General features: G+C 35.4%; 1 protein-coding gene and 3 non-coding genes across 4 annotated transcripts in view; all 4 read right to left on the bottom strand.

The window, feature by feature from the left end:
• Positions 1-12,677, bottom strand: part of LOC129220630 (adenosine receptor A1-like) — a 135,194-nt gene extending 122,517 nt beyond the window's left edge. The window contains exon 1 of the mRNA XM_054855059.1: positions 12,093-12,677. Within this exon, the coding sequence (XP_054711034.1) occupies positions 12,093-12,677 (585 nt within the window). The remainder of the gene's footprint in view (positions 1-12,092) is intronic.
• A 4,223-nt stretch (positions 12,678-16,900) lies between these two features.
• On the bottom strand, positions 16,901-16,973 carry Trnar-acg (transfer RNA arginine (anticodon ACG)). The gene has a single exon. It is a non-coding gene; the product is annotated as a tRNA-Arg (tRNA).
• Positions 16,974-17,589: 616 nt separating this feature from the next.
• On the bottom strand, positions 17,590-17,662 carry Trnar-acg (transfer RNA arginine (anticodon ACG)). Its single transcript has one exon. It is a non-coding gene; the product is annotated as a tRNA-Arg (tRNA).
• Positions 17,663-17,941: 279 nt separating this feature from the next.
• Trnar-acg (transfer RNA arginine (anticodon ACG)) lies at positions 17,942-18,014 on the bottom strand. Its single transcript has one exon. It is a non-coding gene; the product is annotated as a tRNA-Arg (tRNA).
• Between the last annotated feature and the right edge of the window lie 210 nt (positions 18,015-18,224).

Raw genomic sequence — 18,224 nt, 5'->3', positions numbered from 1 at the left:
TTGTATTAAAAAATAAAACAGCAAAGCTCCTTTATTTTCAAAAACATCGGTCAATTCCATCGGCTTTTCGATGTTTTTTAAGGCCGATGGGCCGATGTTTCCTGCAAATTAGCATCGGCCGCCGATGCCGATGGCTAAATTGTTGAACCATCGGCGCCGATGTATCGGCCAGGTCGATGCATCGGTCGAGTCCTAATAGTTTATCAACGGTAGACAATCGTTGGTTTAATTTTTTTTTTTTTTTTTTTTTTCGCTTTTTCTTCATCGGTTTTGTCGCTGGAACTTTCATCTGATGATTGCTGTTGGATGGTTGGAAAAGGTAGCAGAATGGGAGCAGAGCAGGTCGTGGAGCAGACGGTAAATCAGGATACTGAGGGATATTTCGATAATTGGGAATCTGGCGATCTTTCTTCATTGGCGTCAATTTTTGGCTCCAGCGCCTGCGCGAGAGGTATTTTTCTTTGCAAATCAAAACAAAGAGATCGGAAACATCTATTCACATAAATTAGCAGGGTTACCAAAATAAAATTATTTACGCCACAAATGAGACGACCACGCCAGATTCCCAATTATCGAACTATCCCCGGATACTGAATTGTACTTTTCGAATTGAAGCCCTTGACATCGCAGGAGCAAAAGTAACAGCCGTCTTCATGGTTTTTTGGTTCTCTATACGAGTATACTATAGAAATGCTAAAAGGGGTAAAGAGCTACATGTACCTTTTGTCAATTTTCTCAGTAACTAAGCACACTTTGTGTGGAGCCCAACGTTTGTCCTGATCACTAAGCTTTACACCGAAGTAAGCGTGATAAGCTTTCTTGATAAATACTGTTACGTTTCGTTGAGCTTTGTTATCGTTAAAACACCACACACGTAACAAAATGTATTAGGACTGTTTTTACTTTCTTTATGACATTATAACGCACTAAACACTGATAAAACAAAACACAAACCGGTGATACGAACAACTGACGCTAACTATTTCGTAAACTACTGATGCCGTCAGGTGACTTTGACAGATGCGAAAATGAGAGGGTGTTGCCTCTGAAATGAAATAAACATAACATTATACCAAAATATTTTTAATTGGTGTATCAAGGCTTCATCAGGGGTCACTAGAGATTGAGCTTGCCAAAAATCAACTCTGGGGTACTTCATGGGGGGAAGAATACAGAGGGGTGAAAAACCCTATGTTCTATCATGTAAACTTTCCTTAGTCGCGTGTTTATTTTCTTTAAACTTTCTTGTTGATGTAATATTTGGCTTTGCTGATGGCCGACATTTGGTTTTTTGACGGTGGGACATTTTAAAGAAATAATTTCAATGTAATTCAGGAAATATCAAGAGCGTACTTTTTTGCTTTATTACAAAATATTTCATAAGGTTTTTTTTATTTGTGAAAAATCTGGACGTGATGGGCACAAACCAAATTTATACTTAGATTCAGCATACTCGCATTAGCTAAAGGCACTTATCAAATTCAAAACACCAAAAAGCAAGTAGGCCTGTGTTATCGGTGCGGTATTGTAAAAATAAGAATCAATGCACAACTAGAAGTGCTACACTAAAGAAAGAAAAAGTAGGAAAAAAAAGGAAAATAAGGAGAGAGCTCTAAAAAGTAGGAAAATAGGAACTCTTCGGGGTCTGTGGGAGGGGGGGGGAGGTTCAATTGCGAACGAAAGCTGCCCTATGTGTGAATTCTTGAGTATCAAGGGACCTCTATGTAAAATTTTGTAAAAATCAGACGTAAACTGGATTTGCATAAAGAAAACCTCCGTGGGGTGGTTTCGCACCCCACTCCCTCCCTCATAGGTAGGTGAAATACTCCCTAAGAAAATTCCTAATATCAAAGAACCGCTGTGCCAGATTTGGCAAAAATCTGACGTAAACTGTGAATTTGCATTAATAAAATCAGTATTTGGTTAATTAAAATATATAATACATTGAAAACTATTGTTTTTTAACTATACACACACATTTTAATATTGATTTTAAAACTGCAATTAATTTTTCTTCAGCAGATATAATCCTAAATCCGTATTATTAGGTAAATCAATTATCTCATCAATGTCATTATTTCACCAAGCAATTAAACCGAAAAACAAATACGAAAATTTCTTCACTAATTCATTTCCGGTAGTTGATGACGACTCTTAAATTGAACCAAAAAAATACCAAACATAAGAGCTGCAATGAACTGCCGAATTAGCATAAAACCGTAAGTATGCTCGAATTCGCTTTGCTATAATAATTACGGCTTCAAATCCATTAATGCGTAGAACTCACGTAAAAACCCTATTTTCGAGCATGTAAAGGATCTTCCGTTAACGGCGTATGTGCCGCTTATCTGGTGTAATTAGCAAATTCAGTTTCGTTCTATTCGGGGTTGCCAGCAAAGCGAGATTTCGTCAGATCGTTTCAATGGTGCCGGGCGTTATGAAGGGCGTTAATATTTTTCCCCTTAAATTCAGAATTAAAGTTATATTCGTTCAGAACTGAAAAAGATGAGTTGCGCTCCCCCTCTAGTGAGATAAATGTGCGATAAGTATTCTTATTAGGATTTTTTTTTTTTTTTTTTTTTTTTTTTTTTTTTAATAAAAATAATTCTGTTCACTATTTTTCTTAAACATTTTATTCAGTGCAGTATGAATGGTTTATTTTATTTTGAACTATGAATCGTGTTGATACCTCAAATGGTTAATTTTTAACTGTTGCTTTAATATGCTTTCTTAATCAATACAAGTTCACTTTTATGGGCCCACGAGAGGCCATGTCAGCTTTGTGAGAAAGAGAGCGGGGATCCTTGGAAGGACCCCGCTCTGAATGATAGTAGTAAAAGTTTTGTAAAACTTTTTAGGGGGAGCGGATCCTGAGACCAAACTGACAAAAGGTCCCGCATTTACCTTCGGCGGCCTTGTGAATTTTTCCCTTTTACTATAATTCAAAATTAAATATCTGTTTGAAGAATGTAGAAAATATCTTGAAATTTCAAACACTCACCCATCCCACAGAGCTATGAAAAATTATGTATTTTTAAGTCAGTATTTCAATTTCTGCGTATTTTCTTTTCAAACGATATATCGAACGGACAGACATATAAATATCGTTATCGCGGTAGTAGATATCTATCGATATATCGGTATATCACCCAGTCCTAGTATCGATTTGTTATTATTCAAGCCGAACACGTGCTAGACGCTACACTGTAACGAATTCCGGAAACGTTTCTGGATATATCGGAAACGTTTCCGAAATAGTAGGAACCCTTCCTCTAATAGCGACCTCCTCATTATTCAGAAAGCTTTTTGTTATTTCAAGAAATCTAGACGCGGAAGCGATGACGCAACGCTTTGAAACGTATTTCATCTTTCCAACATGGGCGCCAATGAGTCGGAAATAACGAGAACTTATTTTTTTCTTATCTATGGTTGCTGCAGTCAGCAACTCTTTAGCGTTGGATTGCTTGTTATTTCATGTCTAGAGAGTAGTAAAATGTGTCGAAACTAATTTTACGCCTTTGCATTTTGGACTACCCTTGATTTTTTGGACGATGTACGCAGCTATTAAATTAGTTAACAACCATTTGCTTTCCAGTGCGACTATAATTAGATATATATTGTGTGTTCAAGCGTGAATAGTTTCAACACCCGTGTTTATACTTAATGAAACGAAACCCTTTGGATTACTTATTCAGTTGTAATGGTTTTTCTTAGATTTTCTTCCGCTCATGTTCACTTGTAAGTATTAATGAAGATTTTAAAACATGTTGTTATATACATTTATATTTTTGTTCGTTTGCATTTGATGAGGCTCCAATTGTAACTGTTTTTGGGTTTATCGAATTAATTTAAAGTTATCTTACATACCTATGTGCGCGGTGTATTATTTGTTGTAACCAACTGAAACTGATTAATTACGCAAAAGAAATTAGATTTATATTTGAGAAGCAATCACAGAAAAGTTATTTCGAAATACTTGGATGTACATACATTTTGGTTCAAAAAGAAAAAAAAATCAATTGTTTAATTCATTAAAAATATGGTAATGCAAATATTTTCTAGTATTGTTATATGCTTCACAAAAAATGTGCCAGTATTATTTACCATTTTTTATTATAATTTATTCATTCATTTAAAATATTTTTTTACCATTAGAAAATGACCATGTTATCTATTAGTAAGAACATAGTTATGCAATTAATTCATCTGCTTTTTCATTTTGTTAAATGTGGTTAACAATAAAAAAATTCCTTGACACTAGTTGTTCCGAAAATAACATTTCCTTCGTGGATATACTAGTTTAATGTAGGACAGTCAGGAGGAATGAGTCAGTGGCAAAAATGGAACAGCTGTATTTACATGCCGAAATAAAAAGTAATATTATTTCATGTCATCGTTTTAAAAGTGATCATTTTTTAAATACTATGTTATTAACATGCAATGCACATATGGGGAGAAGACGAGGGGCGTTCACCACGCAGACTGTGCCATTGACATTTTCAAGGGGTTGCTTTTTTAAAGGGGGGGGGCGCTTTATATCATTTTATGGGTGCACCATCACTCTTATGGTGTGGGGGGGGGGACTCTCGTACATATGAAATGGAATAATCATGTAATAGAGTTCAATGTTTTAACAAATAAAATATATAATGCATTTTGCGCACACTCTAAAAATAAAATCAGTAACCTATTTTGATTACGTATCTATATTTGTGATAAACTGGAAAAGGGCAGAACAGAAGAATAAACCTGAATGGTTCCAGCAGGGGGACTTTGGTGTCATATTTAAATTCATCAATTTCTCTGTTGGTACTTTTCGGTACACTTTGTTCGTCAAAGAAATTGACTTGACGTGAACGAATTTCGGAACGCAAAGTGTAGGTAAGTTCTGTCAAATTTTATCCGAAAATAAAAGCTATCAAGTTTGATACAAGATATGTTTTTAAGTTCTGCATTAAAAATACAATATGTTGATAATTTTGTCTTGAAAATATTGAGAGAAAAACTGAAGTTTAATATTGTTTTTGAAGCAATCCCACTTTTGAGAAAGTACTCCCCTTCCCTCCCCCGACGATTTTGTGATTATGAATGAAACTACTATATTATTTCATAAATTTTCAAAAATTTATAACTGTGCATATGTTATGCTGTTAACCATGCTATTTGTCATTAGAAATTCAGAAAAAAAAAATCCACGAATGATTCTAAAATTGCTTGTATTTTTGCTCTTAGATATGAAAGAATTGAAACTGATATGGCATGCAATACTATAGTAAAGAATTATTTTTTAGAAAAAATCACGGAAAAAGGATTCCGAAATTCTCAGAAACGTTTTTGAAAATTGTTTGGAGAATTCCGAAACACTCGGAAACGTTTTGGAAACTTTCATGAACCACAGCTGCACAGAATACTCAGAAACATTTCTGAAAATTACGGAAGGAGGATTCCGAAATACTCAGAAACGTTTCTGAAAATTACAGAAAGAGGATTCCAAAATATTCAGAAACATTTCTGGAAGTTATAGAAAGAGGATTCCGAAATACTCAGACATGTTTCTGGACATTACAGAAAGAGGATTCGGAAATACTCAGACACGTTTCCGGACATTATAGAAAGAGAATTCCGAAATACTCAGAAACGTTTTTGAAAATTTCATGAACCGCAGCTGCACGATATACTCAGAAACGTTTCCGAATTTTTTTTACAGTGTACCAAATGGTGTATTATTTTTTTTTCTTTACATCTAGTCGATCTTGCTCGTGAACACAGTATAGCAGAGAAAACACACACACAAACATTTTATGTCCGACCGGGCATACAAAGTTTGGGCAAGAAACTTGAGAAATTACGCCTTATGCCGCCTCTAATAGCCGTAGACAAGCACGGATCAGCTACATCTGCATTTTATGGAATTATATTTGAAAAAAAAAAAAAAGTTTCTGACTTTACTCGAATTTCCCTTTCCTAAAATGACTCCTACAAAAGGATCCGCTCTTGAACCTAGACGATTAGTAATTGAGCTGTTCTCTTTAAGGATTCTTCTCTCTGTAATGTTCGCTTTCTTGATTTGAGTCTTTATCGCTGTTAAAAGTTTAAATAAAAGTATTGCTACAAGTCCGGCACACTTCAAGAAATTCTTTAAATGATGACACAGTTCCTATGAAGCATTTTCTATTCAGAAATATTCTAGTACTTTCTACTCAAGAATATTCCACTGCACTCTGGAGGTTAAAAGGTGCTTTAAAGGGCGGGGATCAATTTACATGTGAGGTTCGTAATGTAGCCAAGCTTTGCGACACTTGGCAAATTTGGTGCAAAAATGATGTTAACTTGGCGATATCTTTCAAATTTCTCGCCAATCCTATAAGCAAAATGGTAAATGGTGCACAGCAGGCAAAGTCAACATGCAGGTAAAGTTTCAAGACCTAAGGTAATTTTGTGCGTCGTTAAAGGAATAAATGCCAAATGTAGCAGATTACAACAAAATAAGCATATATAAACATAAAAATAATTACTAGTTACAAAATTAGTAACAGTATAAACATAAAAATTACGTTTGTTTAATCACAAATATTATTTCTCAAAAGGTCATAAATTCCTTTAGTTTATCGAACTTCACAAGTAAGGAAACATTTTTCAAATATTTTTTTCACCGTTTTCGACAAAAAATAAACAGACAATTCACATATTGGCTGATTTTTCGAAAAAACATTGTTTTATTTTTATCATGCATTGCTTTAATGTATTGCTTTCCAAAAATGATGCCCATTGCCCCAGTTGGTTAGAGCGTCTTGCGAATGACGTGAGTTCGAATCTTCATGGGCAACAAATGTCTTATTTTCTTCAGTAGAGTTCGGATTCGAATTTGCATGAATAGAATATACAATTCAAACGCATTGCAGGTTTCTGAACTACACTTTTGCTGCTGTTAAAATCAGGAAGAAAAACATTATGAAACATAGCAGTATAACTTTTCAAAAATATTTTAACTAAATAGAGGTATAGATTTCAACTTATTTAGTAACTTTATTACGCATTGCTTTAGTGTTTAGCATCCCGAGATGGAGGCCTGTTAACTCAGTAAGAGTGTCGTGCTAATAACGGGAAGGTCATGAGATTGGTCCTCCTATCGGCCAGAAGTAGTAGTAATGACTAACTTTAATCCTGATCCAAATTTTCACGAACATTATGATATTAACTCATTTAGCGCAGAATTCTGAACTAAAGTTGAGTTCTTGCATTGAAATCAGAAACGAAAACATTTTATTTTAACATTGCATCACAGTATCATATACATTATTTCTCAAAAGAAGTTTGGATGAATTCGAAACAGCTTCCTTAATACTTAGTCAAACTTCATAAGCAAGACATAAATTTAATATTTTTATCACTGCTATCTGCGAAAAAATAATAAAATAAAAAGATAATTAATTTGAATTCTGAAATTTGGAATTCAAATTATGTTTTCGCAATCACGAGTTGCGACAGGACCCTACTCATTGGAGTTATTGTTTACTAGAAACGGCTCCTGTCCCCCCAAGTCGGCCCCTCCTCATGGGTGGTTACGTGTGTATAGTTGTGTAAGTGTAGGCTAGTGTGTGTGCTTCGACCTGTGTGTCAATGTATGCACGCCAACGCGCATACGTTGGCGTGTTTGTAAAGGAGTGTGTGTGAGTGTGTATGTGTATAAGCGTGTATGTGTATGATCATGCGTGTGTTTAGGACATGGATTCCACCGACCTGGAGAAGCGGATTCAGGAGGACAGTACGCAGGACCAGGAGAGCCGCGTCTGCAGAGTGCGGTGGCGGGCCCTGGTCCAAATTGAAAAAGGAACCACAACATCAAAGACAGTCAAATGAAAACAATTAGCAATCATGATTGCTCAAAAAAAGTCGTATTTCGGCTCCTTAGCGGAAAATTGCACTTGAAAAAAAAATCCGGAGTTTCTATTCCTGCTGTTAAGCGCGAACACTTCGCATAAGTCAGCGAGTATTTCAAAATTTAACTTAACTTGTCTCGAAACTGTCAAAGGTACAAAACGAGAGGTGCTAAATACTGCACTCAATTTCTTCCTTTCAACCTGCAAATATTAAAGGTCTAGTTGATCATGTAGACGTGACACGCAAAATGTCCATTGCGTTTTTTCGTTCGAAAATTAATTTCGTGATGGGATGAAGCAAGGAAGAAATGAACACAAGCTTTTTATTCTTGCAGCATTGCCGGAGATTTACGAAACTCATTACTGACAGCAAAGTAATATTTATTGAGCTATTTGCTGATCATTGTTCAGAGGTCTATGTAAACAACCGAAGAAAAAAAATAAATGAAAAACACGAAGTGGCTATTCGTCCATCCCGACAAAGCGAGGTTTATAAATACTGGTTAGGTGCAGGGGCGGCAAATAGGGGGCTCAAGGGGGGGGGGCGGTTGCACCCCCAAATTTTATGAGCAGAATGATAGAAAATGGGTGAATTCAATTTATGTAAATCGGAAATCAATGTTCATTTTAAAAAATCTCGCTGGTTCTCAGTAACTATTTGATGAAACTCGACGCATTCCCAGACTAGAAAAAGTGTTTTTCGTTATTTGGATGATGACTTCAATTCATGAAGTATTTTCCGGCCTTTTCAGAACATAGAAAACTGATAGAGAACCATGGTTAATTTTAACTAAAGAAGACAGTTCCTCATTTTGGCTAAATACTTCATACTTGTGTGCCCAGTGTAACGATGGTATGTCCAATATGAGAGGCTCGAGCAAAGTGGTGTGGCTGTATGGTTTTCACAAGAACATTCCTTGATATTTTACAATCACTTTTACGCTCATTTTTTAAGTGTATATTTATTTGATGAGTGTTTATCGCTTTATTCTGCTAGAAACACGTTTCAGCTGCTCAATGCATTACAGTGAAACCTGTGTAAGTTGACCACTTGCGGTGCACTACTTTAGTGGTCAACTTAAATAGGTGGTCAACTTACAGAGGTTGAATTACATGATATAGATATAATTCTGTGCCTGAAAATAGCGGTCAACTTAGGCTGGGGGTCAACTTACAAAGGTGGTCAACTTTACAGGTTTTACTGTATATGCTTTCATAGAAACTTCTTAAAAATGCATGTGATTATTAAATTTAAAAAAAACATATCAACAAATACCTTTTATGGGGCTCTAAAATTATGCGATTTCGGCGTGACAGAAGATGGTCTTCAAGAGTTAAAACCATAAAATTATTTCTCTATATAACTTCAAAGCAGTGATTTGACGACTGTAAGAATTATTGCAAAACAATTCTTTTAATGGTGAAAAAGCTCATGCCCTTTACCATGTATGACTTCGTTTGAATTTTTATTAAATTTATATTGAGGAAAGTTTTTGAAAAATGCTTTACTCTATCAAAACATCTTCAATCCGCTACCCTTAGTTTTCGGAATATTCAAACCACAGTTCAGTCTACAATTGATCTGTGCAGCATACTACAATAGTTCAATCTACAATTGAAACTGAAACTAGATTTTATATAGATGCATATTTCAATCAATCGTGAAACCTTTCAAAAGACCGGTTATCACATCCAGAGATTGCAGTTTCGTCCTTGTTATGGACTCATCAGTCTGGAATAGTGAATAACAGAGCTGGATGCAGATGACATCTCATTGAAGCTGAGAACGCCGACGAGACTAGATTATTCAATGATGAAAACTTAAGCCCCTCACAATTTTTGAAATTGCCTGGGTGATTTTGAAGAGCATGATATAAAAAGTGTTTTTATACATAACTTTGTTACTTTAATTATTTTTTAACTATTCTAATCAGCTCAGCTAGTAGAGAAAGATTTGTTTTGTCTCAGGAGGTTAGAGAATTACTTTCGAAACACAATGGGCGGGAAAAAAAATTCTATTTAGTTGTACCTGCAAAACAGCACGACACTAGGCACTGACAGATTAGTACTAACACGATTTCCTGCTCTTCCGAATTCCAAAAATCATGCATTAAAACTTTTCCAAGAGGGATAAAAACTTTAGTATCAAGATGTTTTGTATGATAACTTATTAGAAATGAATCAAAATTTTAAGTTTCCAAACACAAATTTTTATTCATAGTAAACCGATTTTATGACCACTCCCTGTTACCTAATGTGTGTTTTGTACCGCACTGTAGTAATACATATTTAAGAAACTCGATCCCCCAAATGAAATGCTTAAATGCCGCCCCTGCATGCCCATAACAAAATGTTATCAACATAAAATGCTATCAAAATGGCGCACATATCAAACAGTGTTGCCAACTTAAAGTTCTATATCTCTAAAAAACACCCTTTACAAGCTTGCTTATTTGGTTTCCTATGCAAAAAAGGCGCGAAAAAAAAGGCCAATTTCCAACATTTCCCTATTGTTCGTATGGAATGCAAAACACTTTTCTTCAAATTTCTCGAAAACTAATATCTACAGATACTGCCGATTACCTACCCACGGCAGTATACTTAGTACTCTTCATCAGAACTTGTTTTGATATGTAAATAGTCTCAATCCCTGCGTTCTCGTAAGATCCCATGAAGGTTAAACACGAGAGTCGAAGCAGGACCATCATTTAGTGGGGGAGGGAGCCAAAGAGGTTAATCCCCCCTTCCCTACACTTAAAAGTTAATGTTTTTACAAAAACGTAGGCGTGGCTTTTGTTGATTTCCGGAAAAAATAACATTGAGAACACCGACACGTTGTCTCTCTAGTTTCGCCGACACGAAATCCCCCCCCCCCCCCACCTGCCAAAAACTTTTTTAAGTTAAAGTTTAGTAGTAAAATATGACCATCGGCATGAGGACAGGAGTGACCTAGGGTGTACCGTGCTTCATAATAGCGAACGCTGATAATTTAAGTGTTTTAGGTTCAATCGGTTCATCCCTCAGATTCTTTAAAAGTGCTTCTTCATGCTTAATTCTTCAAAAATTTTCGAGGTGGAAAACCTGGAATTCCTACATTTTGGACGTTATCTAAACTTCTAGCTTCCTCTCCCCCTCTTCCTTCTGCGATATGAAAGTACCTCCAATGTTCAAATCTGTGTAACAATATAAGAATATGATTGACAAAAATATTTTTTTCATTATTTAGGCTCAGGAAATTTTGGCTTTCTTTGACCTTTTTTTGTTTTAATCAGATTTTGTGCAACGACAACAAATTAAACATTAACAATTATTGAATATTTCTCAATTCATCTGAAGGGGGCCCAAGATTAAAAAATGAGGGGTGAAATATGTAGGGACATAAAAGTAAACAGTATGGAGGTAATCTGGAAAAGTCATTTGTGACGGGCCCCAAAATTTCTGTGCGCGCCCCTGCCTACCGGTACTATATCGTCGCCTAAAGTAAAGACTTTTTTGTCTAAATGAGAAAAGAATAGTCGATCAACATTCAAATAAAATATCAATTGGAAAAATTACACATAAATTTTCTTAAAATGTTTTACAAACCATTTCATCTATCATTCTGTATTTTTTTTTAACCCGTAACAGCCTAAACAAAGTGTTTGTAAGTAACAAGTAAATCTATACCTGACATTTTAAATTTGCGCAAGGGAGGGGGGGGGTATAGCATGTACTCTATGTAAATGATACCAGACACCCCCAAGAACCACCCCTACTTACATGAAAAAACTTAAATCTTCCAAAGCCAGCATGGTCGATTGAGCCCTCTAAATGCATGCCCATCATTTCAAAAATTTCCGAGGAGTGATGGGGGGGGGGGGTATGTATTTAACACATTTTTTAAGGGAAAAACAATAAAATGTCATACAAAGATGTGTAACTACCTTATGTTTGTAAAATCAGGAAAGGTCAACTTACCCCACTGATCGGCCAAATTACGGGAATGAGCAAATCACGTATTTTTTCGAATACGGCCGAGTCAGTGTTTGTAAGAAAGAGTGTTTTAAAAAAATAATACAAATTTTTTTCACTAGTGGTGAATATTATGGAATCTTTACAACACTTGAAATATTCTTTTAGTCTTTCTTAATAGCTTAAATGACCAGCAGTGGTCATAACTTGCTGCTGAATAGTAATAAAATATAGTTTTAAAAAAGAAAGCATTTGACTTACTTGTTTCAAAACAACAGCATATATTCTTCCATAGCAGAAAGCCATCAGGAGTGCTGGATATACGATGGTTGCAAAAAATATGAGGACTAGAAAATCATAGTGCATGACAGGAATAAAGAGACACCTCCCATGCTCTTCAGGGCCGTTATTCCAGCCGAAGAGGGGCAACAGTCCCACCAGGGAACCCACGACCCAGCATCCCAGGATCACAAAACCAGCGGCTCTCCTGTTCATAGTCCTCTTGTAGCAGAACGGGTGCAAGATTGCCCAGTACCGATCCAATGTCACCGCCACCAAGTTCAGTATCGACACAGTACACAGCAGTACTAGTACAGATAACATGAGCAGGCACACTCTGAAAGCGTGTCGCGGCAGGCCCACGCGGGCCATGACAGCTGATGGCACGCCGACCAGCCCCACTAGAAAGTCAGACGTGGCCAGACTGATGATGTATAAGTTCGTGACCCTTCGTAATTTTTTCTCGAGCGCAAAAGTGGCCACCACTAAAGAATTCCCGGCGATTGCGAAGACGGCCACAGCGACTTCGCACACGGCGTACGTCAGCGGCAGCTCATCGTAGCCCATGCCGCCGGGAAAATTCAAAGGAAAAAAAAAATCCTAGTTCTCACTTGTGAGTTTTTATTTGTTTATCTCGATCGTAAACACGAAGAAATTTGGCGCGCTGTCACGCATTCGTTGGCGCGAAAGCGATGCGATCTGTTTTGTTCGCGTTGGCTCAAGAAATGCGCTCCGGTGAATTGTATTTCTTCCGCGGGAAAACCAAGCGCACGGTTGCGGAACTGTTGTGTCGCAGTGACTGCCATCTAGCAGGCAAAAGGGGAAATATTTTCAATCAGATTGAACTTTTTGAAAGTAATATAATGTTATAGGACTAACTGAATTCAGATAATAGAAAACCAGAGTTGATCATTGAACTGACGAGAAATTTTACATGTTCAGGGAAGAGAGAAATGTATTTAAAAAATGAAACACTGTGTGTGTTCCGGTTTTTTCTTCAGTTCATAGGTTTCCAGCCGGTAGAGGTATAAGGGGAGTTAGCGAAAATTGTATTGTAATGGCGGAATTTTAACATTTTTGTTTGAGATGAAATCTCAAGTTCAAGCGTTTTTTATTCTTCTTTTGTTCATTTGTCTCTTGCACATTCGACATTCGATATTCTTTGGACGCAAACAGTAGCGTACCAAGGGGTTGGCAGGCGTTGTTCTCGCCAGGGGCAATGCAGATAGGAAGGGGGGCGGCATTTCCACTGATTAAAAAAAGTTTATTATTATTATTTTTTATTTTTTTTTAAAAATTGATCGTACAAGTAAAAATGTGCTTTTACAAAAAAAAAATGAATAAATAAAATGAAATTGAAATAAAAAGAGCTAGCAAAAAAAAAAAATATTTCACCCGTGAAATTCTTTTCTGATTCATTGAGTTAGCTAAAGACTTATTCACACAATTTGTACAGCAGGGAGCGGTTGTTTGAGGACGTTCTATGCCGGATGATTCCTTTTTTCTTCCGGGGAGGGGGCGACATTTTGTCGTCTATAGTTTCAAGTGTACAGTTTTTCTTAGACTAAGTATTTATTCTCATTACAATAAATAATATAAGCATAAAAGGTCTTATTTAAAAAAAATATTGGGAGGCCTTTATTAGTGAATATACATATAATACTTTTATTTTGCATGTATGTAAATGGTCGTGTTTTTTAGTCATTTTCAGATTAGCAATATTTTTTATATTTGCTTTGTTTTCCTAATTATAATAGAATTTTTTAAATGCTTTGATTTTTATTAAAAAACAATTAAAGTTCCTTTCTTTCTTTTAAAAAATGTGTAAATTATTCTTATTATACATTCTCCAAGTGGTTTGAAACAAATTCCATTGAAAATTAAAGCTGCTTTGAAAAAATAATAATAAATACATTGCTATGAACGGAGATAAAACATGTTTATTCTCATTTGGTTCAAGAACGTACATTATTTATGTTTATTAACGAATCGCAAAATATTACTGGTTTTATTGAATTTATGTGAAATGTGGGGGAAGAACTAAAATTTTTTTGAGAAGTAAAAAATTTTCAGTGAGCGTAATGAAATCCCAATTTTACCGAATGATACAATTCGAGCATGCACAGATATACATACATATCATTTACTGCGAAAGAACATTGGGTCTCATTGAAAACAATTAAAAAAAAGAAAATAAGAATATTAATGTTGCAATGCTGTCTCCTAATTTGTCGAATCAAATAGTCAAATACCCCCTTCCTCCCCCAATTTAAAAAAAATAGGAGGTCACAGAGACTTCCGGTAACTTCCCATCATGGGGCCCCTGGGGGAGGGGCGCAATTTCTTAAGTTTGCCAGGGGCGGCAGACCCCGTAGGTACGCAACTGTGCGCAAATGTTAACATGCTTGCTTACATATTTTGAAATTTTCAGGAATTAAGTATGTTGTTACAAGGAGCGAGTTTTTACCGTTTTCATTGAGCATATGATTCTGTCTGACCATCAAAGATATGAAAAGGATAATATCCGGTTTATAGGTGGAAATGGACGTATCTATTAGTTTATAGGGATGTTGGTTGGTTTGTTTCAGATGTGCACTTTTGTCTCTCTATTATTTAGCCTTAGTTTTGTAAAAATGAAAATTTGCTCACAGCAACATTTTTTAAATCTAAAGTATATTCGATCTATATTCTCAGGGCAAAAATTAATTGATTTATGTATTCACAACAAAGTTTTGAGCTTAATATTTTGCTTTTATGTTCCTAAACGAAATGAAAATATTTTATTTTATTTTTGTTGTTTCCATGGTAACTATTTTTGTTTTGTCTTATTTTATTTTTGAGAATGCAATAAATGAAGAAGGCACTAGTGACATTATAAAACGCGTGCATAAAAATACCATCGTTATTTCCCCTTCTCCCCTGCTAGATTCATTCAGATGGAATCGTCTTTAGTTGGCAGATTGCCAAATTAAAAGAAATTCGTGGTCAAAAAGTAGAATTGAATCCATTTTGAAAAGGTTCAAGTTTTGAACGCAATGAAAGCATACGAAAGCTTTGGTTTTCTCTGTAGCTTTTTATCAGAAAACTCGATTAAATTTGATGGAAATATTTCAAGGAGCATATGCGTACGTTTAAAACATTTATACTAGTTAATTTTCAACATTTAGTTTCCTTACCTTAATGAAATTACATCTTGAATTTTCTCCGTATGTAAAAAAGGAATTTATGAAATTTGTGCAGAAAAATTCTCTTATAATAAGTAAACATATTTTTTTTAGTAAAAATTACCTTTTATGCAGTATTGGACTTCATTATAGGCGTTTTTATGGTTTATAAAAAATAAATTTATTTTCAAATAAAAAAAGAACCGACTGCAAAAACAAAGGGAAACTAAAAGGTAAAATATAATTGGTCATACTACCATACGATTTCCTACACAAACGTATAAATTAAGCTTATTTTACACTTCCAGTTCAAAAATCAACTAAACTAAACACCCAGTTATAAAATAAACACTAATTTTAATTACTATACGATTAATTATTTTAATTCTTAACTAATTATATAAAATATCTTAATTATAAACAACCATTTGAAGTCGTGACCTCCTATAAACTACTACATAACGTAACTAAGTAGGTTTAGTTTTAAAAGCTTTCGCATTTGGTTAAATTAGTGTTTAACTCAGGATTTGGTGGGTTGTCAGTTACATTAAGGTTGTGGTTTATAGGAGGCCCCAACATGGGACCATCTGCAAAGTTTACCCTTGCAAATAAAAAAAGAATTTTTTGAATCGGTCCAGTATTCTTGGAGTAATACGAAAACATACATAAAAAACCGCAGATGAAATCATACCCTCCGTTTTAGAAGTCGGTTAATAATAAACATCTTCATCGACGCTTGAAAGGCATGAGCAATAAACTAAAATTTATGCTAAAGCTGAGTTCAAGAGTAAATTGCTACTTAAAATGTGTCATGCAGACGGTGCTTCATTAAATTTTATTTAAGAAAGAATATTCGGCTCTTCTCCTCATTTTACAGTGGCTGAAGTAGTAGCAGAAAAAACTTACTAACATTATTGGTCTTTGACTTGCTTGTGATTATCTTTAAAAGTTAAGAAGCACGAGCCAGCCAGGATTCGAACCGGGAATCTCCTGATCCGTAGTCAGGCGCGTTATCCGTTGCGCAACTGGCCGTCTAACTGAGGCCGTTTGTGGGAAATGTTCACATTTAAGTAACAAATGTCTTCATTCATGCGTGAGCAAAATGACACATAAAAACCAAAAATTATGCAAAAGAAGAATCAAAAAGTAAATCGTTATCTGCGAGACAATGATGGTCCTTCGTTAATTATTTCTTTTAAAAATACATATTGTATCTCTTTTCCTCATTTCCACTTGAGGCTAATGCAGGAGCTTTGACTGATTTTCTTGTGATCACTTTTAATACATAAGCTGCACGAACCATTTAATACATAAGCGTTATCCGATGCGTCACTGGCCCTCATACCGTACAAATTAGAGGAAAACCTCAGTATTTAAATAATAAATGTCTTCATTGACGCTTGAACGGCATGATCTATAAAAACTAAAATTTATGCAAAAGCTGAGTAAAAGAGTAAAGTGCTACTTAAAATGTGTCAGCCAAACGGTGCTCCATTAAATTTTATTTAAAAAAGCATATTGCGGCTCTTCTCCTCAATTTACAGTGGCTGAAGGAGTAGCAGTGAAAGCTTACTAACATTATTTATCTTTGATTTGCTTGTGATTATCTTTAAAAGTTAAGAAGCACGAGCCAGCCAGGATTCGAACCTGGAATCTCCTGATCCGTAGTCAGGCGCGTTATCCGTTGTGCCACTGGCCCATATACTGAGCACGTTTGTGGGTAATGTTGACAACAAATGTCTTCATTCATGTGTGAGCAAAATGACACATAAAAACCAAAAATTATGCAAGAGCAGAATCAAATGGTAAATCTTTATCTGCGAGACAATGATGATCCTTCGTTAATTATTTCTTTTAAAAATACATATTTTATCTCTTTTCTTCATTTCCACTTGAGGCTAAAGTAGGAGCTTTGACTGATTTTCTTGTGATCACTTTTTAATACATAAGCTGCACGAACCTGCCAGGTTTCGAATCTGGAATCTCCTAAATTGTTGTCGGGCGCGTTATCCGATGCGTCACTGGCCCTCATACCGTACAAATTAGAGGAAAACCTCAGTATTTAAATAATAAATGTCTTCATTGACGCTTGAACGGCATAATCTATAGAAACTAAAATTTATGCAAAAGCTGAGTTAAAGAGTAAATTGCTACTTAAAATGTGTCAGGCAAACGGTGCTCCATTAAATTTCATTTAAAAAAGCATATTGCGGCTCTTCTCCTCATTTTACAGTGGCTGAAGTAGTAGCAGTGAAAGCTTACTAACATTATTGATCTTTGATTTGCTTGTGATTATCTTTAAAAATTAAGAAGCACGAGTCAGCCAGGATTCGAACCTGGAATCTCCTGATCCGTAGTCAGGCGCGTTATCCGTTGCGCCACTGGCCCACGTACTGTAGCAATTATGAACAAAATTTCATTTAAATAATTAATATCTTCATTTTTTGTCGCTTGTTTGACACTAACAACAAAAACAAAAAGATATGCCAAAGCTATGTTAAGAGTAAATTATTACTTAATATGTATCACATAGACTGTCCTTCGCCAAATTTTCTTTGAAAAAATTTATACCGACTCTTCTCTTATGGGCAGCTTAAGTAGTAGCAGAACCAACTGAATTGTTAGATCTTTGCTTTTCTTGTAATTTCTTTTGAAACTTAAGCAGCACGAGCCAGCCAGGATTTGAACCTGAAGTCTCCAGATCCGTAGTCAGGCGCGTTATCCGTTGCGCCACTGGCCCATATACTGAGCACGTTTGGGGGTAATGTTGATATTTACGTAACAAATGTCTTCAGTCATGTGTGAGCAAAATGACACATAAAAAGCAAAAATTATGCAAGAGCAGAATCAAATAGTAAATCTTTATCTGCGAGACAATGATGGTCCTTCGTTAATTATTTCTTTTAAGAATACATATTGTATCTCTTTTCCTCATTTCCACTTGAGGCTA

This window comes from Uloborus diversus, chromosome 4 (genome assembly GCF_026930045.1).
Source record: "Uloborus diversus isolate 005 chromosome 4, Udiv.v.3.1, whole genome shotgun sequence".
In the NCBI taxonomy this organism is placed as follows: domain Eukaryota; kingdom Metazoa; phylum Arthropoda; class Arachnida; order Araneae; family Uloboridae; genus Uloborus; species Uloborus diversus.
The sequence above is the reverse complement of the archived record's forward strand: the minus strand, read 5'-3'. Positions and strand labels throughout refer to the sequence as shown.